This window comes from Accipiter gentilis, chromosome 10 (genome assembly GCF_929443795.1).
Source record: "Accipiter gentilis chromosome 10, bAccGen1.1, whole genome shotgun sequence".
NCBI classification, from domain to species: Eukaryota; Metazoa; Chordata; class Aves; order Accipitriformes; family Accipitridae; genus Astur; species Astur gentilis.
The window spans coordinates 3,131,896-3,158,247 of NC_064889.1; the positions used below are offsets into that span (position 1 = coordinate 3,131,896).

General features: G+C 39.5%; 1 protein-coding gene across 8 annotated transcripts in view; it reads left to right on the forward strand.

Annotated features, from left to right (window-relative positions):
* Positions 1-26,352, forward strand: part of NEO1 (neogenin 1) — a 221,419-nt gene that overhangs the window by 129,637 nt on the left and 65,430 nt on the right. For all 8 annotated transcript variants that reach the window (XM_049812368.1, XM_049812369.1, XM_049812362.1 and 5 more), the window contains exons 6-7: positions 12,883-13,037; positions 13,882-14,002. In XM_049812368.1, the coding sequence (XP_049668325.1) occupies positions 12,883-13,037; positions 13,882-14,002 (276 nt within the window). The remainder of the gene's footprint in view (positions 1-12,882; positions 13,038-13,881; positions 14,003-26,352) is intronic.

Genomic DNA, 26,352 nt, shown 5'->3' on the forward strand with positions numbered 1-26,352 from the left:
GCAACTCCTGTACCCGTGTATCCAAGACTGAGGTGGGTTTTCCATCCCACTTCCTCATGTCCTCTCCATGGTCACGCAGGTAAAACCACAGGTTAGCCCGTCGAGTGTACTTTCTCTCTCCTCTCTCTTGGGCAGAGGAACGCTTACTCCCAATAACTGCGATGCGGGCCTGTACAGGTGAGGAGGAGGACAGATCCACTTTGAATTGCTGGAACTCTCGGGACAACTCCTCTACAGCTGAGACACAGACCCGTAGGGAGGAAGAAAGACTTCCTTCGTATTGCCGGAGTTGGACAGCCAATTCATCCACCGTTTGTCCATAGCCTTCTCTCCAGGACATTACTGCCAATGAGTTGGCATAGGTTGGTGGTGCACTTCGTAGAAACTTCCGCCACATGGGTTGTGTGCATTGGACCTCATCTGGATCTGTGGGTGACTGCGCATTTTCTGGATCATTATAAATCACCTCCAGCACGGCTAATTCTCTCAGGTACTGGATACCTCTCTCCATGGTGGTCCACTTGCCTTGGTGACATGTAACTTCATCCCTGAAGGGGTATCTTTCCTTTACACCTAACAGAAGTCGCCTCCAGAGGCTGAGGACTTGTGTTTTTCTCCCATTCGCCTTGTCAATGTCCCCTTCCCTAGACAGAGATCCCAACTGCTTGGCTTCCTTACCCTCTAATTCCACACTACTAGCCCCGCTATCCCAGCATCGGAGCAGCCAGGTAACAATGTGCTCACCTGGGTGGCGGCTAAAATCTTTTCGCATGTCACGCAACTCACTCATGGATAGAGATCGGGTAATTATTTCAGGTTCTGCCTCTACCTCCTGTTCTCGCGATGACCCTGGTTCATCTTCATCTCTCGCTAAGCGAACTGATTTCTTTGTGTGTTTCTTTTTCTGTACAGGGGCGACTGATACTGGCACAGGCTGGTTCTCTGGTTTAGCTGAAGTGTCTTTCACCGGGGTAGGGGCAGTCACGGTACCTGTTGTCGGGGTAGGGGCAGCGATGGTGCTTGTTGTCGGGGTAGGGGCAGCCACGGTGCCTGTTGTTCTGTTTTCCATCTTTTCTCCCTGAGGGTGCTGCCTAGTATCAAGCAGTGTTTGGTAGATACTGGCCAGGGCCCAGCACAATGTAGTGAGTTGTGTGTCTCTGGGATAGCCACAGCATTTTTCTTTCAAATATTCTATCACTTCATGAGGGTTCTGTAGTGGTTCGGGAGTGAACTTCCAAGTCACTGGCGGTGAGAAGTTCTCTAGATACCTGCCCATATCCTCCCACATGCCGTGCCACCCATGAATATCCAGCTTTGGGGCAGATCTCTGGGTGGTCCTCTTAAAGAGCCTTTTTGTAGCCCTAAAGAAGACCTGAAACATATTCAGGAGGCATAGCACTAACAGCACACTGGCTTGCGCATCCCAAGGATATTCAAAATTCTCAAAAGCTATTGTAATTAGTCGGAAGGAGAAAAGGGAGGTGAACGGACGGGGGGAGGTATCCCCCCTAATTTCCCCATGGATTGGGTGTAATTACCAATAAAATCTGACAGAAGGTGCCCAAGTTATCACTGCCTCATACAGATACCAGCTTAACCTCATGACCAGTGATGTAATCATTTCATAAGTCAACATTGCCCAGTACAGCAAAATGATAATCCCAATCACTCTCCCAGAGATGAGATACGCAACTACAGGCAATACATAGAGCATATAAGAGCTTACAAAACGCCACCATGTAAACAAATGAAACAACATTGTGACTAACATCTATTTATCCAAGAAATGCGTTTGGCAAATTTGTTTCAACACGCTCTGGCCAGATCTGTCGTTATCTCAACCCTTCTGCCCCATGTTGGGCGCCAAAAAGGACTGTCGTGGTTTCAGCTCGGCCGGTAACAAAGGACCAGGCAGCCGCTCGCTCACTCCTCCACCCCCCTCCAGTGGGATGGGGAGGAGACGGAGGAGAGAAAAGAAGAAGAAACTGGAACCTCGAGGGTTGAGATAAAGGCAGTTTACTGGGACAAACACAAAGAGATTACAACAACAACAACGGCACTAATGAAAAAGTATACAAAAAGAGTGATGCACAGTGCAACTGCTCACCACCTGGGACCCGACGCTCCGCCACTTCCCCCACTGAAAACAGAGAGCACCCCCCGGCCCGCTCCTCATTTCTATACTGAGCATGATGGCACATGGTATGGAATAGCTCCTTGGCTAGTTCAGGTCAGCTGCCCCGGCTATGCCCCCACCTCCCAGGTTCCTGTAAAAATTAACTCTCTCCCAGCTGAACCCAGGACAAAAAACATGGAAAAAAATGGTGAATTTTCTCAGGGGGTGTCACATGGAACTTATTGCTGTGAATATTAGGGCTGCTGAAGGCTTACCTGGATCCAGAAAGCAGTGAGAAGAGGTTTTTTAAAGGCAAAATCTAACCAAAACTAGTAAACACAAAGGTATCTCCTCTTTCTCAGGGAGTCCCTTGTCCAGGGATTGCTTGATTCTGGGAGAATATATGGAGATGTCTTGCTTTTATGCTTTTCTTCTATTCTGGCCTTGATACCTGCAGTTGGCTGCTGTGCGGCACTGTGCAGCCTTCAGTGTTTTTATGTTCCTGGATGCGTCCTGCTGATAAGCAACCTTTGTTTGCCAGTTATCAGGGTATGGTTACTGTGAAAGCAGTGGAAAGCAGATGCTGCATCTTCAGCACACACTGGTTAGATAAGGTGGGTTCTCTAAACACTTCAGACTATTGCCGAACAGATTGGCTGACAATAATGGATGTTATTTACGTTTACCTTTGTGTAGATCGGATTAAGGGAAGTGTGGGTGATGTTGCAGTCTTGCCAAAGGTTTAATGCCAGCGTGCAATTAGTGTACTGAATTGGGCTGCAACTGCCAAGACACCTCACAAGTGAAAAACATAAAGAAAAATAGTGCTAGTGTATAGGATGCTCAGAGAACTCGCTGTATGTTTCTGCACCTGGAAAACTTCCCAGACAATTCCATTTGTGGGTATGTGTACATGACCTCTGATTGTCTGCAGTCCAGATCCATGTGCCAAGCTAATAGCTCACAGCTTTTAATGAGAGGTTTTGCTGAATATGTAGTCTCCTGCCTATTTAGAAGTTCATAAGGATTGCTCTAAAAGACAGGTTTTTGATTTTACTAAAGCTCATACTGAAAAGAAGAACCCATTTTCATACCAAAGTAGAAGAGTGAGCAATTAATTTTTTAGAGTATTATCTTTTTTAGAACAGGGCAAGAATCTAGATGTTACTCCTGTGTAGGAGTTCTTCCTGTGCAAGAATGATATGTGTTTATATATATATATATATATACACACACACACACACACGGTTTTTCTTCCTATTGCAGTATTTATGTATTAAGCTTTCTTACCTGTTTGAGGTGTCTGATTGTATGACTGCTTAATCCTGCCTTTGCTCATATAACTGAATCCAGGACTTCCATTTTTCTTTTGGAGCCAATTTTCTGAGTCATTGATCATTTTCATTGCTTTCTTGTAAATCAGAGTTCATGTTTTCCTTGAAACGTGGTGCTCGAATAACATGGTCAGCTGAGGCATTGGTGCATGTTGGATGGAAGAGAGTCTCGGGAGCTGCTGTTATACGTCCATTTAGGATCGCTTCTTTTCGTACCAGTATGATACTGGGAGTCACGTTTAGCTCACGGTCATATTTCTGATCTCTGATAAAAGTCCTAGTTTCTCAGACCTTTTTCTGCAAAGTTTATTGCTATTACTTCCTATTCTGTAAATGTACAGTTTACTTATTATTTCTCCCTGAAAAACAAATGCACATTTCTTGAACTACATCCTGACATTTTAATTCTACCTTTCTAATTGATCAATATGATTTTACATTACTATTGTTCTGTACTATTTATCTGTCTGGTTTCTCAGTAGTTGTAATATCACTGAATGTTGGTGGGGGGGTTTAGTTCCTGCTTCAGAAATGTTTATTTTGGGGTTGGCCTCTGAAGAATAGTTCATACTTTAGCAATTTCTGAATTAAAGCTTTTCACTGTAAAAGCAAAACATTTGTTTGCAAATTAATTGAAATGCAGTCTGGTCATCCCCTGCCCTTCTCTCACTACTGAAATCATATCTCCATGTAGTAGTTGTTTCAGCATTTGTGCAGGAAGCTGTAAAGCACCAGACAGTCTACATGAGCAGAAGCACAGAAACATTAAGTGCTCAGTTGGGCCCTTTCAGCTGATGAGCAGAGGCTAACATAGTCTACCAGAGATCCCATTAGCAGAACATAAAAATAGTCCCTCTTTCTCTGCTTCATCTGCTAAAGAAGTGGGGAAGAATTCATACTGGTCAGGATGCCATAGACAGAGAACCGTTTATCTGTAGGTATGTTAGCTTTAATTTTCTAAAATATTAAAAAAGTCAATTATTTACTTGTTAAAAACAGACACATGCAGTCATTATCTTACTAGGTAAGAAAATAATACAGTGTCGCTACCACAGAAACTTTCACCTGCAGTTTCTGTTCATAAACAGGAACTTTGGGTTTTGTGCAATAAAAAATGCTGTGCATGTAGTAGTTTACATTTTTATAACCTTTTTTGTGTCTTGGTGCACCAATATTTATTTATTTGTTTATATTCATTTGAGAGTTTTCTATTCTGTGGATATTTCTCTAAAAAGATTCCTTTTTGTCAGCTTTTGTTTGCTATGCAAATTTCTCAGCTGCATATTAAGTGTGTTTTAAGGATATGACAGCCCTGCTCAGAGGTTGGGAAGACTTTTGACTTGCCTGCAACAGTTTTGGGTTTTAAATCTGTTGTTTCAGAGTACTTATCCATACACCTTTGCCATTTTTAAGGAAGAACATTATAATTCCCCATTTCTGTTTAAAGTGTAATTCCTTTTTTTTTTTTTTTTTTTCAGGATACACTTGACAAAACCCAGCTAATTTGTACAACTAGAGTGTAGAATTAATCTATGCATTTTATCTGTGTTTTGGTGGGAGTGCCAGGAGGTGAAGGATGTCATGTCATTTTGGAGTGGAATCAAAATTCTGGAAAACATGTATCTAGAAGGCCAGTAGGCTTGCTAACTAGTTTGTAATTACGCTTTGATACCATGAAGCAGAAAATATTTTTGTAGACTTAGGTGAATATAAGATGTAACTGGGATGTTGACAACTATTGCTCTCACTTTAATGGTTTAATGTTCTAATTTATCCTGAATTTGTTTAATTTCATTGTTTGCCTTGCGATACTTAAACACTTCGCCTTTGTTTTTAACACAGTGGGTCTGCTCTGTGGGTGCTCCCAAGCACTATCATAATACAAATAAAATAAAACATTTTCATCGGTCTGCCCTATGTGTCGTGCTACCCGGCTGACGGAAAGTGGTTGGTTTCAGCTAACTGGCCAAGGAAATTGCTATTTAAATAAAATGCACTCTGTATGTAATGCAGTCTTCTCTGGGGCTGAAGTTCACTGAAAAGTGAACTTATCCCAGGCAATGAAATTATGTCCTGTGGTCTGATATGGGATTGGAAATATCGACTAAAACACCCTCCAGTTTGGCAAATTTACAAAAAAATTCAAAGATTTTTAAATCCTGTCAGACATCTTATTAAAATAGACTGGTTTGTCACTTGACAAGTAGATTTGGAGAAGGTCTTATGTATTTCGGTGATACCGCTGCATGTGTTAATACTGACTCAAGGTGTGATTGAATGGATTAACAGGGTGGTCATGGTATCGCAGAGTTCCATCCTTCTTAGAAACAAACTTGCAGTTCTTAAAATTAAGTTTAACTTTATTAGGATTCTGATAGGATGTGTAGCATATCCTAATAGAATATCTCGTTGTCCCTGGAGGAGGAAATAAAATTCCTCTGGGCTTACCATTGTAGGCTGATAGGAAATGGGTCTTATAGTTAAATGTCCAGTTTCAATACTATTGGTAATCCTGATTGTTAACTGAAGTACAAGATAGGGATTCTACCCACAGCATCCATCAGAAATGTAGTTATAAAATGGAAGTCATTTGACCAAGAATGCTTAAGTCATGATTAATCGGAGATACACTATGAAAATTTATCAGGTCTACTTAGTTTTTGTATCTGCTATTTGGAGTATGTGGAAACTTTTGGAATTAGAAAATACTTTTGTATTTGAATGGTAAGCATTGATTGCTAAAGAAATATTTGTAATAGACAAGAGTATAGAAGGAAGGGGATGCAGAGATGATAAGAACTATGATTTGATTGTATGACTTTGGAAAACACATTCTTTCTTTTGGGGGATTGAGGGCATTTGCAGGTGGCTGAGGAAGCAGAAATGTCTACTTCAGTCTTGTCCTTGCCAATTTCTGTCTGGAAATGAAGTTGTTGCAGTTCAGTCCCTTGGCTGCCTTAGACTGTTGAAGTCATAACGCTGCCTCAGTGTGCGAAGGGAGTAGTCCTACGGCGGGGTTGATGCATATTCTTTGTTCGTGCTATAGAAGACAGCAGGTGACAAAACATATGCATCATACTTAATTGGGAAACTTAATCCTGGTGTGAGGCGTCTTGCCAGTTTGTGACACTGTGAAGCTGAGTGAGATCTTGGGTTTTGCTTCAAGTTGCCTGTTGCTAGGCCAGCCTTCACAGGTGGATGAAGTTCTCCTGACTTAGAGATGGTGCTTTTTACCACTCCAGACTTAGGAGGGACCTGTTTAGACTGGTCAAAAGCTCCTGTGGTTAGTGGTGCTACTGAGTTTTAACTTGCAGGTAGGGAGGACCATGAAGTGGGTGTTGCACCTGTGTTGTGAGCCAGGATGTTATACATACAGGGTGCTTATATAGTCACATAGCTCTTGAGGGACTTAGAGTTAACAGCGGAGTCATGTCTGCAGGAGTTCGGTGACTTGATGGGAGCAAGGAGAGTAATTCATCTGCATGGAACAAGGAAGGTGATAGAGAACGTGGGGAGACAGCAAAACAGCGTAAAAGAGATGATCTCTACCTTTTACAGTTGATCATGTGTATGTTGTTTTTGTCTGATGCTATGCTTGGACCAACAGCCTATTTATTAATGCTTTTTAAAATGAGAGTAAGTCTTTTGGAAGTATAGTTAGCAATCTGTGTTTCTGGGCCGTCAAAATGAGACTATTTTAGCGCTTCATGTACGACAGACAGTGTTTTAAATATATTAGGAAGTGAGATAATGGTGCAGCTGCAGCTGCCTGTCCTTTGAGGAGTACTAGACATGTAACGCCTAGGTCTCTTTTGGATACTTTTTACAGAAAGATTTCAGGCTTATATATTTTTTTTCTCGTTATGGTGGTCTAAACGGCTGGCCTGCCTGCTTGTGGTCACTTCTCTGCCTCTGCAGGGTTTTCTTTGTTGCTCGAGTCCGATTATCAGGAATCGCTGCTTTGCCACCATTAGGGTTTTCTTCCTCCTTCTGGGGAACAGCATGGAGGGGATTTGACTTTCAGGAAAGGTTAACGTGCGTAAAAATGAGATCTTCTCTGGAATAGCAGCATTTTGATTTGGTTATTGTAGGAGAAGGTTCATTGTGCTTGTAACTAAGAAAGTTGAAAGTTCTGATTAGTTAATTATGCAGAACTTGAATTTTTCCATTTCTTGTGTAGTTATAGCTCAGCTTGATGTTTCAGGTTTGAAACAGGATTGAGAAACCAGACACCTTTGTTCTCAAGTCAGTGATTGTAAGACTGAAAGGAAAGCTCTTCAAGAGATGGAGAGGAGGACTGAATGTAGTTAATTTCTCTCTTATTTGAAGCAGTACAGATGGCTGAAGTGAAAACAGATTCTTTTGACTATGCCCATGAAGGCCACAAAATTTCTCTCTTAATGAGAGAGAACAGGCAAGAGCTACTGACCACCAAAAAGACATTTGAAGAAACAGTTGTTCTGTAAAGTTCAGAATAAATGATGTTACTTTAATAGTCTCCACATAGCTGTTCAAAGGTTTCTAATCCTTGAGCATTTAAAAAACAACGCACAGACAATGTGGATCCTAAGCCAATGTTTTACTTTGTGAATTCACCGCGTTGGATTGTGCCAGTGCACAAGGATGAAGCAGATCAGAGCTTCAGTCCTGTACAGCAGCGTGTTGCCTTTAGCCACTCCTATACCTGAAGAGATGGAGGAGCAGAGACTTGGGGCAATTTGTTCCCATTTCCTTCTGATCACCTGTACTCGTGGAATGGGATCCATGCCCAGCATCCATTCCCATTTCCACCTCAGCGTGGGTGCAGTTCCTCTTGCATATGTGTAGTTCCTCAGCTCTTCCCATCATGTTAGAGCTGCTGGCTGAAAAAAGCATGTTATTTTTCAAATATTTCACCTTTACTGGGATTTAGCTTAGAAGTTTGAATCGACTGCTGACACAGATTGTTTTGTTGTTGTTGTTTCTTTTTTTATCACTGTTGTGATCAAAATATTTTGTCTTCTAAATCTACAAAAGGGCGGAAGATACTCTTGGCTAGGGACTCTCTAAGGGTCCCACAGTGCATGTGAAATTCTGTGTAAGCATCTTGCAATTTAAATAGTTGTTATTTGCTTGCTAACATTAAGAGGGATAGAAGTGGGCTGAGCTGCCAAGTCATCTTTGAAGTTTAATTGTCTGTTTGGTAACAGAACACATAATCTTCCATTACAAATCTTATTTTCTATGGTAATTGGCACATTTGCTCTCTGGTTATCAATTTAACTTCTCTACCACAAACATCTGTACTTGCATTGTGTTAATCTGTGTGAATGCCAGACATTCACGTAGTTAAACTATAAAAGTGAATTTTAAAAGCATTTTTTTAATTCATTAACTGGAAAGTAACTGATAATAAAGCAAGCACTTCTCATATTATTGTCCCTTTGTAAGCAGCTTGGCATTTGCTCCATACGACAGAAAAGCAAAATCACTTTGAAAAAAGAATGTGTTTCACATTCTTAATCTCCTAAACCACAAATATTTGAGAGCAGGTAATAGGATATCTAGTTCAACTTTCATTTTTGTGGCAAAGAAATATTGAATCTTATGATTCAATGTTAATGCCTGCTTGTGGATGATGCCCCAAGTTAAAGCAATATCAGTTGCTAAAGATATTCGTCTGCTTTCCAAATGTCTTCATTACAAGTTAAACAGTGGTGGAGAAAACAGAAATAATCCCAGAACTTCCCTTTGCACTAATTTTGTTTCAGATGTGATGGTCCATCGGTTCCCTTATCGGTTCCTTCCTCCTTCCTTGTCACCCCCTACCTACTCACCTCTGAACCTTTCAGATTAGCGATAGCCATTCCCAAACTATTGCTGTTATTTCTTCTGCGGTTCAATTTTGGGTTTGCTTTTAAAAAGCTCCTATTTTCTGCTGGTTATTATGGAAGTCTCTTACCTGGTAGGTGGATGTTGAGGGAAGTCTAAACAGCTGGCGACATATTCAAAGAGGAAAATATGCAGAATGCCACTAGAGACACCTGTCTCGAAGAATTTAGGGTAGGATCCTCCTATCATACAGTCTGTGCTGGGCAGACGACATGAATATGCTGAGGAGTAGGGACTTGCCCTTCTGATGCTTCTCTTCTTGAGGGAAGGTCTGCTGTGTCTCCTCTGTGATGTTTATACTCATCATTTCCAAAATAAAAGGATGTCTAAATATGCTTTTGAAAGAGATAACCATTAAAAACATAGAAGTAAATGGAAAACTGGATAAAAATGTGGTTTAATTAAAGATAAATTTTATCATAATACTTCTTTTGATAAAGTAACCAACTTTGGCAGAGGCAGTCTTGAACCCAGAGCAGCTATTTTTTGTGTTAAGAGCCGCTGGTGATTTTACTGAACTTCTCTTATTCTATCCGGTTTCTCATGCTTGAGTTTTACAGTGTAGCTACTCAGTACAGCAATTTGCATGTATTCTGAGGTCATCAGATGAATTTTTTTACACAAGTTTTGTGCTTTTGACAGTGAATGCTCTTGGCTTATGTTTATTCAGATTCCTGTGACAAGTTTAATACCTGGGGAAGGAGTTAAATGTTAGCGTGTAACGAATGTTATGAAAATAGGAGCATTGTACATATACAGAAAACTAACTTTTCATGTTTCCAATTTTTATGGTCCCTTTTTTCAACCATGTTAGCATTTTGAGAGTCGATATGTGTGTGTGTGTGTCTGCATACATACGGAGAAAGAGATTGAAAGGAAATGAGAACATAAACTATTGATCAAGCAGACTGCAACAAAATTACTCATTAGTTAAAAATGGCAAACGATGAGAGAGCAATGATCTATCACAGGCTGACATCAGTATGCATCTAGGAGAGGGCAAATACAGTAGTAGAATGAATTGGGCAAGATATTTGCTATAGTGATAACACTGTATTTATGCCATTTTTCAAGTCACTGGTGAGACACATCTGAAATTGCATGCAAATAATTGAAACTCCATGGGCTACAAAGATTAATTCAAGCTAGAGCAAATACAGAGGGTCTGCGAGGAGGGCGCTGGTGACTTGTCATACCAGAACTAAGCAAATGTGACTTGTTGAGGCTGCCAAAATAAACGCTGGGATGTGGAAAGGGAGTGAAGAAATAGTGCAGATCACAATAAATAAAAATGCTGAGGATAAATGCCAGGGAGGAATAAAAATTTAAAATAAAAGGCACTGTTTTCATAAAGAATAAATAATCGCAATTTGGCTACAAATAAATTCAGAAGACAGTTTACAACTGTCAGAGTTATATATGGTTATGACAGCCATCTGACACAGATAGTAAGTACAAAAATATCTAAATCATTTTAAGGTGGAGTTTATGACGTGTGTGGTAAATTTATGGAAAGTTTATACAAAATGGATGTCTGAAGTCACCAGCAACTGGACTCAGCCCCATCCAGATTTTTGCTCCTATGTGAGAGAGTTCGAGTGATGAATATATATGTACATCTTTATGTAGTTTCTGGTATAGGTTTACCTGCTTACTGGAGAGTTAAGCCATTTTCTTGCTCTATAAAGAAGTATTTCTACATGTTCATGTTCTCTTATTTAATTTATAATCTGAAGCTTGAGGGTTTTTTGGAGAGCTGCTTGTCTCCAGCTTTTTAAAAATATTAAATCCACCTACAAACCTTTATAATCCTTTCACAGGAAGAAGTAAAACATGATCTAGTATTCCTTATTGCCTAGCATGAAAGAAACCCCATTGATAGGTGAAGCGTGTAAAATGTTTGCCTAAACTCTGTAGCCCTTCCATATTGACTTTCTTTGATAAATATTAAAGGGCAGAAGGCCACTTTTGACTTTCCTGGAACTTGAACAATCAGACCTGACAACATAAGCAAGCAAATCACCCTTGTGTCTGTGAGCATAGTAAAACCAAATAAATAGGTGAATGTTCTTCATAATAGATGATATTCAAATTGTACGTGCCTGCAAACAGCTGCTCTTTCTGCCGCTGAGCTAAAGCGGGGAGTCCTTATACGCTGCTGGATGCTTCTTAGTGGCACATTTGTTCACAGAAGAATTTTAACGTGTCTGCGTGTTGGACACTTTGGGGCTTGTTAACAAAAAATTCTGTATCTCTGATTTTTTTATGGATTTTAAATGAATTTAATTAATCTTACTCTGAGTACATAAGGACATCTAAAAAGGTAGCTAAAGAGCCAGAGGTAACAACTTTGGAACATGTCTTAAACGAAGAACCTTTCTGATTTACTGTGTTAGGCAATACATGCCTTTGGTCCTATCTATTTGTAATACATTATCAGTATGATACCAAGGCATGTGTGTAGTGCTGTACATAGTGTTCTTTAGGCTTATACAAACCAGAGAAGAAAATCTTTGGATAAATACAGCACTGTCCATTTGATAGGCTGCGTTTCTTCACAGAAGTACAAGGTAAGGGTACTCTAGGAAAGTTTCATCTTAGTTTTGTGCCCATTCATTTTAAAAAGTCTTTTTTTGTATCATTTTAGCTTTTGGTTACCTACTGACTTCAAGTATTGAGTAAAAGAACTCTCTGAAAAAATTCTTTTGTATCAACTGCAAAGTTTTGTCTGAATAAATAAATTGTTGCGAATCATGATATACTCTTGTATAACACAGCCTGACTGCACTACCTCTGGTCTGTGTTTTATGGAGCTGCAGGTGGACTTACTGGGCATCAAAGTGTAGATTATTGAAAAAGTTCCAGACAGCCATTTTAATCTTAGCCTGACTTTTTAATTTCAAATCTTAACTCACTATCTTTCTGTTTTATAAAATAATAAACTTCGCTGCAGGAAGGGGTGAAGGCTTTTGTAAAACCTTTCATTGTCTTGCTGCGAAGCCTATCCCACAAGAATCTTTATTCGTGAAAGGGACATAAAACTGTTGCACCACTAAGCACTAAATGATTTGCTTAGATGAACTCTTGAGTTGGTGAAGGAAGAGTGTGAATAACATCTGAAATCCACTGCCTGCTGTGGTCTCTTGAGCATGCAGCAACATGCCTATGGCAGATAAGAGACTGCAGTGTATTTTTCAACCATGGAAATACGTTTTTCCAAATGGCATCTATGTCTCTTGATTTTAAAATACTTTTTAACTTTACACTTTATACATCTCGGTTCAATTTCTTCTTTCATGTATTCTCAAGAGGTCATTTCAAATTAAAATGGCTGGCTGTTTAACTGGCCCAAATGTAATTTTGAAGCAAAACAGAGCTTGTATCAGCTTCTATCAAACCCTGATCTGAAAATTGCTGCCAACATTGCTACTGTTCGTGCTAGAGTCCCTGAAGTCATCTTTTTATGTGTTGAGTCTTACTGTAGTTTTGAGTGTGAGCACAACTGATGTGTTTTTGTGGATGCTAATACTGTCTTTTGTCTTTTTTCCATTTTATTTTAAGTTCCTCCTGAATTTCTGAAGCGCCCTGCAAATATTTACGCTCATGAATCCATGGACATTGTGTTTGAGTGTGAAGTGACTGGAAAACCTACTCCAACTGTGAAATGGGTCAAGAATGGAGACATGGTGATCCCAAGTGACTATTTCAAAATTGTTGTAAGTATATTGTCCATTTTGCAGATTTTTAAGCTGTTGACCTGTCTGTTAGTCCTCTAATACATATGCATGGAAGCTAGGTTCTTTTACAGGACCAGCTTCCTATTTTTGTGCTATTGATGTTTGGGGCCTGGAAGAGAAACGGTTTCTTGAAACCTTCAATGCTCCGTAATTCAGTTTTTTTACTGAACTGCTAAGACATGTTGCTTATATTGTATGAGTCAATTTCTTTATAGCTTAGGCTTTCCATGAGAGACAGACACACACACAATGACAAAACACACTTCGTTGGCTGAACGTGTTAAAGTGCAACCTTGCCATGAACACTGACTGTGTTTTCTGCAGTCATCTGTGATCAATGAAAATTACAATTTCAAACAGGAGTTTAAATATAAATGTAACTGAGTTGTGGATTGTGAGTCCTGGCACACTGGTACTTCTAGAGGGAAATTTTAGATGTAGTGAAAGTCATTAGTGAGGCACAGTTGAGAACTTAATGGTTGTATAATTGGGTATACCTGAGGTTGCAGGATTGTAACAGTGAGCTATGAGGCTATATTCAGTGCTTAAAATATCATAAAAATGGCCGTGGAAATGTTATGACTTGCCTGTGATATGTGATGCTAGAAAATGATAGCCATTAGTAAGAGCTTGTGCTGCTTTTTGATGCTGTATAATTTGAGGATTCAGTGCGAGAGAGATGAAATCTGACATGAACTCCAAATACACTTTTCCATGTTACTGTTCAGAAGTTTCTCCTGTCGTAGTAATGTGCCATAACACCACTATTGTTCTTGCAATTGCAACCTATTTTTAAGTGTTGCGTTTTTCCTTTACTCTTCAGAAAGAACATAATCTGCAAGTTTTGGGTCTGGTGAAATCAGATGAAGGATTCTATCAGTGCATTGCAGAAAATGATGTTGGAAATGCACAGGCTGGAGCCCAGCTGATAATACTTGACCTTGGTAAGATAAACTGTGACAATACAGTGCCAAAAGATGGGGAGGAGCAATTTCAGGGGACCATTTCCAGATGATGTGTTATATCTATAACTCAGCTAGAGTAGGATTTTTTTTTAAATCATATGAGTGGTTCAGTGTTTTCTTTTGTACACTTAAAATTACTTAGGAGAAATTAAGGATTCACCTTATATTTTGTAAAACACGTAGAAAATATTTAGTGCAATAATAAACTGTAGCCGGAAGTCTGAAATACTGTTGCATGCTGAGATTTTAAAAAAAGTAACAGGATAGCTGAAATGAAAACAATTACTGAAATTACACAAGTGAAAAGTAAGCACTTAGAGTGCACCACCAATGAAGTATTTTACACTGAAGTCATTCCAGTGTCAGAAGCTTTTTTTTGTGCTGTTAGTTTAAAAAGTAGTAAGCTTTGTCATTTCTGCAAACTGCAACTGCAAAAATTTTTTTGAGTTACAGCTGCAGTTTAAGATAAATGTGTGTTATTTTGCTCCGGTCAGTGGAATTAATAACAGAACTCACCTTCTTGCAATGTCCTGCATTGCATATTTTGGATGTAAAAAGAGAATAATTGCTGTTATGATTAAAGACCTACTGTCTTCCATAAAAAAAGATAGTACAAATATGGTTGCTAAGGCATCAGCTTGCTTTCCTCGCTCAGGTCATATAGTTCTTAAAAATAATTTCGAAGAGCACAAGGGAAGAAAACCAATAGTAAGAGGGATGAGGGGAGAGACAAGTCAGACAAGAAAATACTAATTCTATACTTTTGGGGCGTTTTGTGTTGCCTGTCTTTTTGGAGTATTGTTTCAAAATTCTAATTATTTTTTTGTTTGGATGGAAAGGATTTAGGAGAAACAGTCTTATGTATGGTCAGAGGCATGATGTAACTTCACACTTGCAATTTTAACATGTGAATTTGCTAGATCTGGTTTTGGTGTTCAACGTACAGAGAGTAAACTGTTACAAGAGTGCCATACAGAGAGATTTTTCCATTTCTTTTCTGATTGTTTTGTGGAGTAGTTGTGCACTTATAACTTCTTCTGAATTCTCATTTGGATATGGGTATGTTTCATTGCTGGCTGAAGAGATGCATGTACTTTCCACAATGATTTGGGGAAGGAAAGGTGCCCTCTACTGGATTCAGTAGCTTTAATACTATAGAGCCATGGGATTTCAATCTCCGAGTAGTGTTAGGCATCTGGATCCAGCAATGGCCTACTGTCATCAGGTTGCCATAAAAATTATTAAAAGTAATTTTATTTCTGCTATATGCATGAATCACCTGAGTAGTTTCCAAATCTTTCAAGCAGAAGCATTATTCCATATTTTCCACATTTGAAAAATAATGAATAATTAATGTACTTGGGTTTTGAAGCCCTGCCCAAGTCTGTACTTTCACCCAGTTCCCAGTAGTGGTTTATAAATTACTATTACTGTTATTATTTTAGTTCCTGTGGTCTCACTCTTCTTCCTTTCCCTCCCCTGTTGTTTGCCCAGTGGTTTCTCCTTCCTGTTCTACTCTGGCAACCTGTCCTGTTATACCAAAGGACTTTGCCTTATAATGCTGTCCTTTTTCTTTTGCATGCTGCCAAAGGATTATGGATGCAGTGTTGATGGAGTCTCATTTTGGGTGTAAAGATACACCCCCGAAGTCGTATCATTCTGTTACATGGCCTGCAGTGTTTTTAACAATGCACTCCCTGTGTAACACTGATGCATTTTAGTTGTTGTTTTCCAACAGTAGAGATAACCACATGGTACATCACTGAAAGTACATTTGATTTTTCTTTTTTGTGGTTGAGTAGTGGGATAACAAGTAGTGCAATTAGGAATTAATGTGCTGTGTCTTAGTTGTGATATATGAAAACTGGTATACACAGTCGAAGAAAATACAGATATCTTACATTTTCATACCTTCTCGCAATATATGAACAGCGAAGAAGGAAACAATATTCAGGCAAAGAGGGTAAAGGTATCGTGTAGTAGTTCTTTCACCACAACTATCTTGGTGTAAAAATTAAAAAACACTAATTTGAGCAAAAACTATTCTGAACACTTCAATCATTAATTTGGAAAGCTGGGGTTTTTCTCCCCATTTCATACCTGATGATGAGAAATACCTACTTTGCCAATTTGAAGAGTAATTTCAGTGAAAAAAACGTTGATTAAGTACTCATCGAAGTTCTTCCCAATTAGCAGTGTGTCCCTTCCCTTGCTGTTCTCTGTTTTCTCCTTCCTAAATGGAATTGGCAAACATCTGGCTATATAGAAACTATTTCCCATTAGCCCTTTTGCTTATCATATCAAATTGATCTTTAATAAATTAAATTTAAATTAGAAAGTAAAAGCCTTATGGAACTTCTCGGAGAGGCGGCATGCATTCTCTATGGGTCAGTGTTGAAGAAAGGGACCAAGACTATTGTGTAAGCTCTATAAATGGACTACGGTGTTGATTGTGGTATAATTGACAACAAGGAAGGGGGTCGTTTGCTGCCATCAGAGGTGAGTTTGAGTAGCTGGAAAAGGCAGAGTTACTCACAGTTTGAGGGAGGTATGCTGAGAAAGGTTACATAGAAATAAACCAATAAAACTGTTTGCACTTTGCATATTATATCAGAACTTAGTTGGCTCTTCTGTACGTTAACTTGTTTCGGTCTAAACTCTTCATATGGAGTCTTCCAACATGTTGGTTTTTGCTGCCTAGAACATGGCTGCTTTATCCATAGCTTTATTCATAGCTTTATTGAGGTGTACTGTAAGGATTTCTGAGTGGTCTGAAAGTAAAAATACCGCATCTGTATTTCCTTCAGTCTTGGACGGTAGCAGAATTTTTAAATACAATAGGCGTAAAGTATACAATGTGATTATCTGCTACAACAAAAGGTTTTCTGTATTTGGACATAGATGTCTGACTTTGCAGGTAGCAGTATTTTTGGTGACTCACCTTGTCTTCTGCACGGTGACAGTTTCAGTACGTGAATATGTGTGAGTGTTGTGCATAGCCGTGCAGATTCTCATCTGCTAGAATAAGCTTAATATAATTGTTGATCAGATATAAGTTTCTTTTGGCTTGGTCTTTTTTGTATTTGGGGTGAATTCTGAAAAGCTGGCAGTATATACGGAAGTTATTTGTGGAAAATGTTGAAGAATTGAGTGGCTAAAAAAGTTAGGGTAATTTGAAGGCTTATTGGAGTGGCTGTTTTATTTTAAAATTCTGTAATTCTCTGTTAATAAATTTAGAAAAGAAGACTGTACTTGGAAATGGATTGGCTCTACAGAGTTCACAGCTTTTGCTTTTTCTGGGATATATGGAAGAATTGTGGCATTGAGAGAAGAGATTTTTAGGACAACTGTTCATAATTGGAAAGGTTAAAAGGGGGAGGAGAGGGAGTAGGATTCAGGTAAACGGTCCAAGTTAAATACTCGTCTCCTACCAGTATCCCTTGTATTTAACTTCAAGTGGAGAATTCTGCGAGAGAGTTGAAAAGCATCCCATCTCCTTTCCAAATACTTTGAGATTTGAAATTTTGTCCTTCTTTCTCAGATACTGGCCTTCCCCTGAAGGGTGAGTACCTTTGGGAATTTCGCTGGAGTTGTGACTCTGCTGCCTGGTCTGCCTTTTAGGGAGAATTTAAGAACCACCTAAAGGAAGGGAAGAACCTCAATTACCACGTTTGTCTGCACTTGCCCTCTGCCAGTGTTTGACAGGCTCGATGCTCCTCTCTGCCTCACTGATTGAGAAATAGGTGGTCTTCTCTCATAACCTGCAAATGGCACCACAGAGGATTCCTGCATATCCCAGTGAGAGGGAAGAACCTTAGCTGTGCCTTAGGAATTACTTTCTCGGCAACCTCAGATCTCTCCCCCTCCTTCTTTACACAAAACCAGCCTTTTTTACTTAAAAATTGATCCTGATTGGTGAGCCTCTGACTGTCTCAATTACGGATCAGATATACTACTATGCTTATTTAATTATAACAAAGCTATTTCTTGTCATCATTTTTACGGCATTATTTTGTGTGGTCTGTGAAAACCTCAATAATGGATACATTTGGGTTTTCTTTGTGGAGGTTAAATGCTAGTGACAAGACTAAAAATTTCAGCCAGGACCTGTAACCTGGCCTTTTCCCGTGTATCTGGCATTGCTCAGAATTGCCATTTGGGGACTGAAAAAAGAACAGGTGGTAATAAGTAAAAGGAGGTGCCTTTGGGGGAGGGAGGCAGATGGTTCCCTATCACCCCTATGTGATAGGCATTTGACAAGTACTCAGGCACCAAAAAAAAGGAGTGATTCTTGAATGCTGTATAAAGAAAAATCATAGACTGTAAACAAATATGCCATGTTATTTAGAGAACAATTTCAAAACATTATTTGAGATGCACTGTATCACCTTCAAAATTCCAAAGTAAGTGTAGTGTGCTGCGTGATTTTTGTATTTTTATACCGCAAAAGTTAGTGTTTGCTATTCTGTGCCGCATTTGTGAGTTGCATAGGAGTGAGATCTTCAAGTGAATGAATTGAATATGCTGCTTGTGTCCAGTAGTACACCATGCCAAGATTTTTTGTAGTGGAACTATCTATTTCTTTAAACTTAATTTTTTCATGAGAAATAGTACATATCCAAGTAAGGATACCCTACGGGTGAAGTAATATCACCAGCATGGGAGACAAGGAGGAGGAATTAGAAGTGTGCCATGTTGTTGCAGAGCTGTGAGGCCTTTGGGATTGCTGAGGCATCTCAAGGTGGCTCCAAGGGATGGGTACAGGCTCTTTCAGAAGGATGGGGCAGGGAAGCAAGGAAGAGGGTCACGCTGTATGCAAAGGGGTGACTCGAATTTATGTAGCTTGGAGAGGGCGATGAGCCAGCCAAGAGCTTATGCATGAGGATCAGAGAATGGAAGGACGGCACTGTTGTGTGTGTCTACTAAAGACCAGCTAATCAAGTGGAAGAAGTAGATGAAGCTTTCTTTACACAACTGGAGATTGCAGGCCCTGGTATTTGTGGGGTTTTTAACCACCTGGTGTGCGTTGGAATGGCAACTTGGTGTAGCAGGTGATACAAGGAGGTTTTGGAGTAGGCAGAAGGGAATTTCTTGACGTGGGTTATCTGTGTCTGACTGGATGACTTAGTGGAGCTGGCGTGTTGGACCTGCTGTTCAAGAGCAAAAAAGGACTGATCAGAGATATAATGGTCAGGGCAGCCTTGGCAGCAGTGATGATGAGGTGCTTGAATTTGGGCTCCTAAGAGAATCGAGCAGAAAAAATAGTGGAATTACAGCCTTGAACTTCAAGGCAGGAGATTTTTTACTTGTTCAGGGATCTTTTTGGCAGGTTCCCATGGGAGATTGTGTTAATGGGTGAGAGGCAAACCATTTGATCCTGAAGGACAGTCTTCTCAAAGCACAAGAATGGTCTATTCGAAAGTGCAGGAATTTGAGCATGCGGGTCCAGGAGACCAGTAGGGATAAAGAAGAAGCCCCTAACTGGGCTCAAACACAAAAAGAAAGTACATAGAATTTGGAAGTAAAGGCAGAAAAGTGAGGGATGTTGCCTGGATGTGCAAGGACGGAACTAGCAAAGACAAAGCTCAGCTGGAGCTGGAACCATTTCAGGGAAGGTCATGGACCAAATCCCACTGGAAGCCATGGTATGGGTACATGAAAGAGAATGATGACTGGGAAAATCCAGCATGGATTTACCAAGGGCAAATTGTTCTCAACTATCCCAGTAGCCTTCTAAGATTAAACGGTTGGCCCTGTGGTCAAGAGGAGAGAAGTGAATATTGTTTACTTCACCTTTAGCAAGGCCTTTGACACCATCTCCAGTAGTATCCCTGAAGCTTAACTGGTGAAATACAGACTTGATGGGTGGATGGTGGGGCGCGGGGGGAGAGCTGGCTGGCCCAGCAGAGTCCCAGTGTCACGGTGAATGGGGTGAAAACTAAGCGGCAGCCCAGGAAACGAGTGGCGTTACCCAGGGCTTGATTTCTGGGCCAGAGAGGGGTTTGTATCATCAGTGACCTGGATGATGGGACAGAGAGCATCTGTACCAGGTCTGCAGGTTACACCAGACTGGTAGGAGCAGCAAATACGTTGGCAGAAAGAGACCTGACAGAGTGAAGTGGGCTGGAGGGAACCTCAGAGTTCACCACTAGCAAATGTGCAGTCCCGCATCGGGGCCAGAGTGACTCCATGCAGTGGCGGAGGCTGGCTGCCACCAAAGAAAGCAGCTTTGCAGAAAAGGACTTGGTGGGATAGGCAGGCGGTCAAGGGATGTAATTGTTTCCCCCTGCTTGGCACTTGTAAAACCATATTAGGACAGTTTTAAGCTTCCCAACACAAGAAAGACATTGGCATAGTGGAGCCCCACTGGAGACCTACCAAGATAATTAGGGAGCTGGAGCATGTGATGTACTGATATATACTATGAGTCTGAGAGAAATGAGTTTGATTAATCCTTATGAGTGGAAGCCTAAAGTCTTACCGCTCAACCAGCTGATGGAGGGCATAGGGCAGATGGAGGTAACAGTAAAAGACTACAAAAAGGGAATTTCCGATCAGATAAGAGAAAACAGCCTCACAGTGAGGGTAGTTGCAGTTGGAGCAGGTTGCCCAGGGAGGCCGTGAAATCTCTGTTCTTGGAGATCCTCAAGACACACCTAGACAAGGCCCTGAGCAACGTGGTCAAAGGTGGCTCTGCTCAAGTGAGAGTTTGCACAGATGAGCTCCTGAGATCCCTCCTAACTAGTAGTATTGTACGATTCAGAAAGACTCAGTCTGAGAGGTATGAATGGACCCCATTTATCTCTTTGTGTATAGTCTTAATGTAATAGTCTTAAAGTCAAATTATGACAATTTTGTGGTATGTATTTCCCTGCTGATCTCCTTAGGAGAAACATAGATGTCTGGTATTGGTGGCAGTTTGACAATACAAACCAGATTTGATTAAAGTATAACATGACTTCAGTTGCACTGTATGATATTAATTCCTCCACTGAATTGCATTAGGTGAATCCTAATTCTGAGAGAGTTTTAAAGACATCACTTACTGATATAAATTGGTGCTTTCTTTGTGTAATTTAATTCTGTCCAGGACCATTGCTGCGTGAATAATTTTGCTTTATGTTGATACTTCTCTGCCAGAGTTTGGCCATGAGCTATCACAAGCCTGATAGCAGTGAAATGAGGTGGACAGGATTCCTGGAGCTTCCCTGACCCGCAGCAAGGTGGAGAACATCAGAAGTCTGATCAAAGTTTTATAGAGTCAACACATTTCAGCTAAGATTGTGCTGAAAAACTGGCATTTCTATACTGCAAGTGGTATTCGGTTGTTTGTGGTTACTTCAGGCTGACACAGACTCGGAGGTTTCAGTGGATCAGAATCAGAATCCACTCTTAGAAGCTATTTCAGCTCCTCTAAACTGGCTCCAATCAAAAAAAATCCTAGCTATAGTTGGATTTCCCACTTCTTAGTCAAACCTCGGACCTTTTTCGCTTAACTTGTGGAGTGTCAAACCTTTGCTTTTTTCAGGCTGTTTCTCCACTTTGACAACATGCTCTGAAATTCTAAATGTGCCCTTTGGTGCGCTTGCAGCCCTCCTGACTTTGCATTTGTTTAAACCTTAACGAGCCTTTTCTCTGCTCTATCTGGATTCTTAAAAAAATATATTGAGTCATATGGAACTGAGCATCCCCTCCTGTCTACCCCAGTTCAATATCACCTTTCCTTCTGACACTAAAGCACTGAGAACTATTCTGCTTGTGATTTTTCAGCCAGTTATGAATCCACTTTTGTAGTAGCCTTATCTGCAAGATCTTTGCTTGCTTTTGAAATGTCATGCGAGGCAATGTCAAAAGCCTTATTTAAATCAAGATGTATGAAATACTCTGTTTTCCATATCTGTAAGTTCCATTATTCTGTTGTAGGAGGCAAATATAAGTTCTTTTTTGACAAATTTTGGCTTCTACTGAAAGAAATCCAAAAGTTGGCACTAACAAGCCTGTGCTCTGATTTGAAAAACTTTGTTGCACTTTTGGGTATTTTCCATATGTAAAAATTTACATAAATTTAACTTCTATCCGTGTCTGGTTCAAGCCCAGAGACAGACAACTCGCATGTTACTTCAGGACCTATTTTGGATGATTTCACAGATATCAAATGTAACTTCTCATGCTCTCTCACATCTTATAGAGGTAATTTTTTAAGAGTATTTTGTATGCAGCCGCATACTATGAGTCAAGAACATTTAGTGTTGTTGTCAAGGTAATATAGCAAATATTTTCTCAATCTATGGAATTCCTGGAGACTATAGAAGTCCTTGAAAAATATGCAGGGTATTGTGGATGAAATGTCAGAGCAAGATGAAAAAAAGTTTATTGACTAAAAGAGAAGGACTCTGGGTATTCCTCTTGAAGACTGCTCTATTTCTTCACTCAAACTGAAGTGTCTTTGTGTTCTTTCTGTCTTACGCAATTTTGTGTGTCTTAATGCAAGGAAAATTGGAAGAGGTCCCTGTGGTTTACGTGAGTGGCTTTCAGAAGTCTTAGGGTCCACCAGAGAAGAAATTATGTGTAGAGTAAAACTGAATAATAAGGCTGCAAACCCTTGCAGCCAAGAATTCAAATTTTCTGTAAAAAGGAAAAAGTACTTGAAAGAAATGAATCATGGATCTCAGGGGAGCAGGAAATAGTAATGAACCTGACAGCAGGTCTGTGCAAAGGGCACTCAACTCTGCTAGGACTGAAAACCTGGTGGGATGTGAGAGATCCCATCTGGTCTCATGGGGAGAAGGTCCAAAAGTAGGAGGATGGAAAATCCACTGCAGTGAGTATCTTTAGAGACAAGACTAGCAGGGGAATTTCCTCTCCCTTTGAGAAATCTCCCCACTTCTGTCTGTCATATATCAACATATATCCACATTTTCTTCACTCGGCAGACTTAAGACTTTGTTTAATGTAAGCAACCAGTTGCCATATTAAAACACGGTATTCATACAGCATGCATAAGTACTCGTCTTTTTAAAAGAAAGAGTTCTAGGATGCTGTAGATACTATACTACAATTCTGCAAACAACTTTAAAAGCAACAAATGGAACAAATATGACCTCAATACTGATGGCATAATGAAGTTTTGAAAAAATAATGACAGTGCTCGTATTACGTAGGCGAAAGCTTTTCCAAACTTGCTGCCTCAATCACTGTCTTATAATATCAAAATGGCTTCATAGGAATGACAGATGAACAGCTTGTAAGTCTCATTTTGAAAGTTGTGGTTTAGGAACATAAACAGCATCTGAAATCGCAAACTGAATTCAAACAGGGTTTTGTAAAACCAAAGCCAAACTCTGAGAATATTTTGTTACTGGCTGTGTACACTCATTGCTAATTTTCTGTAAACATAACAGTATGTTCTCCCCTTTAATGCTGAAAGACTTTTTTTTCATTTACTTTTGATTTTAATTTACATTACCTAGCTATTATTCCTCAATGAAAGTCAGCATTTGTTTCTCATGGCTGCATGTATGTTCAAAATTGCCAGAAAGCTGTTTTAATTCAGTTAGTTTCATTTCTTGACTCAATCCCTGTTTAAAAAATGGCCTTTATTCCCTCTTTATGGCCCCTGTTTATATATAGTCTTATTGAGAAGTCAAACTGATTAAAGTAAACCACACTAGATCTCAAACTTCTTGAATTTTAACTTCATGAAATTGGGAGCTAAACAGTTCTCATATTCTGCGTTCAATACGCTATTTGTGTTTAAAGTTGGCATGCGCTTTAAATAAATTGCTCTAATTTAGATTAAATTAGTAATAGATTAATGTTTGCCAGTGCGCGGTGAATTGCAGGAAGGCATAACAAAATTTATAGGATGCTTTGATTGTGCTTATTAGTTTTCATTTCTTGTTTTATGACTGTATTTACAGTTGGCTTGGCAAAGAAATTTGAAACCTCATGAAGGTAATCATACCAGATTGTGTGCACCATGACTTAAACTGAAGTCTGCTCAGCACAAATAAGGGTTACAGAGATTGCTACTTACGCAGTTATGCTTTGAAACACTTGGACTGTGTCACCTGTTTAATCTTGGTTTTCATGAGTAAAATTAATGGTTGAAAGGTACTTGTGTTTAAAGAAATTATATGTCATATTGTAAAGAGGAACAATAAGTAAGGAATGTTAGGTGGAGAAAGGGGAAGGATGTGTAGGAGCAAAAAGCTTTGAGGTATTTTGAGAAACATTCAACACACATTAATACAGGTTTTCTATCCTTCACCTGTATTTATTCTATATTTATTGTACCACAGCAAAAGTGGAGTGAACTAGGATGTGTATACACTGTATGACAACTGTGAAACAGGCTTGAAGGCTTTGAGTCCCTGTTTTATATCCTCTCTTCTGGGTTATCCTGAATTCCCAATGGAGTTTCTCGGTCCAGTAAAAGTCTCTTTGCCACTAGAAAGGCTACTAAAAGCAAACACACTTACTGTAATATCACTTACCAAATCCACCAATTTAATTTGCTGTTTATCCTCTTATATTTTATATAATTGTTGTTTCTGGCAGCTTGGCTGCTGCCTTACTAGATAATGTAATGTCGGCAATGGTTATTAGCAGGAACCAAAGCTTTGCGGCTCTGAAACGGTATTGAGCAAATGCAAGTACGTTCAGTGTGACCAGCTACAGTTGTTAAGTGATGGTTGATTGTTCCTCTGCCTATATATGGCTTCTAGTTATAGGTGAAAATAAAAATAATAGGGGTGAGGAACATCAACTGTATGGGATACATTTATTGTATCATGATGGGTGTTTGTTTTTAGTGGGGTTTTTTGTTTCTTGTTTAGATGAAGAATATAGTGGCTGGATTAGCTTTAGCTTGATACCTCTCATGACTACCAAAGGCATTTCCTCTGCCTTTATTATTCATAAACAGGATTGTGAAGATTGACAGAAGTAGCCTTAATTTGTAATTGATCCTAGCCTCATGTTGTAAAGGAAAAGATCAGATTTTGTCAGTCTCGCACCAGAGGGGGGAACAAGCATGTGGATATGGTCTTAATTGGTTGCTTATATTTCAAAGTTGCTAAATTATACAGTAATGTCAGAGACAGCTGAATGCCATTTGGAGAAAAAGAAGGATTGGTTTACAGTTTGGTTGCATATGTAATAGGATTCGTACAATTGAATATCTGAATTGAGGAGAACATTCTTTTACTTCTGATGTCAAGTATTTTTCCAGCAGTCTTGACAAGCTAACCTAAATAGGTTTATGGATTTTATACCATAAGAAAATCAAATCTAATAAATAAATAAGTCTAAACCTCATTTTTAGTAATGTGCATTCAAATTCGCCTAATTTCAGTATTGAAACTAACTGCAAATTGTCACTGTTCTCACTGCATTAGAAATATCCTGGTGTGTTCTTTTCTTATTTTCTTGATTGTTTCCCCTCTCCTACTGCCTCTCTTCCACCCACCCCCAAAGAAACTACTAATTGTGGAGCCAAAGTCTTTAAAAGACAAATGGATTCTGCATGGTTTTCCTGTGACACATTATTACTGAAGGTGCTAAAGGGAAATAAGGAGAAAGACGAAAGTTGTACGTGGGTCTGCTTTTCTGAGCCCAAGTCACAGAGCTAATAGGGGCTACTGTGTCTCAGCAATGGACATTTCACCTTGGGACTAGAGTCAGTGTCCTCTCTTCTCTTTTTCAGCACCATTTTACATATAACTGCTTTTTAATCTCCTTGGTCCAGACTTTTTAACAGTGGTCAATGACCAGAGTAATCCACGTTTAAAATGTTGCATCTGTTGCTATAGACTCCATCATGTACGTTTGGGAAATAACCTCACATTCTCGTGTGCTGTGATGTGCATACCAAATTCCCACGCTTCTGAGCTAGTGAAAGAAGGTACATTTTGTAAAACGCTGCTGGGGTGTACTATTTCTGTTAGAATTAGAAATATGAAGAAGCAAAAGAACATTACCTGGCTCTTTAAAAAATCTTAAGAGTTCATAAGATTGGGTTTTGTGTCCTTTATATGACTGCCAAAACATCCTGATACCTCATCTAGTTTCTATAAAAACAGTGGGTCTGAGGTAGCCTGTAAGTGGTAAGGAAGGAGCAGATACATACGGTCTTCAACAGAGAAGTCCAGTCAAAATTAATATAAAAACCCAATACCACATCTAATTGTATTGCTCTATACACAGTTATAGGCTAAAAGATGAAAGGTGGGGTTTGCTTGGTATCTTCTCTCCCTTAAAAAAAATTTTAAAACTGTACATATCAACCTAAATGAATGAAAATAGAGTACACTAGGTATGTAAAACAA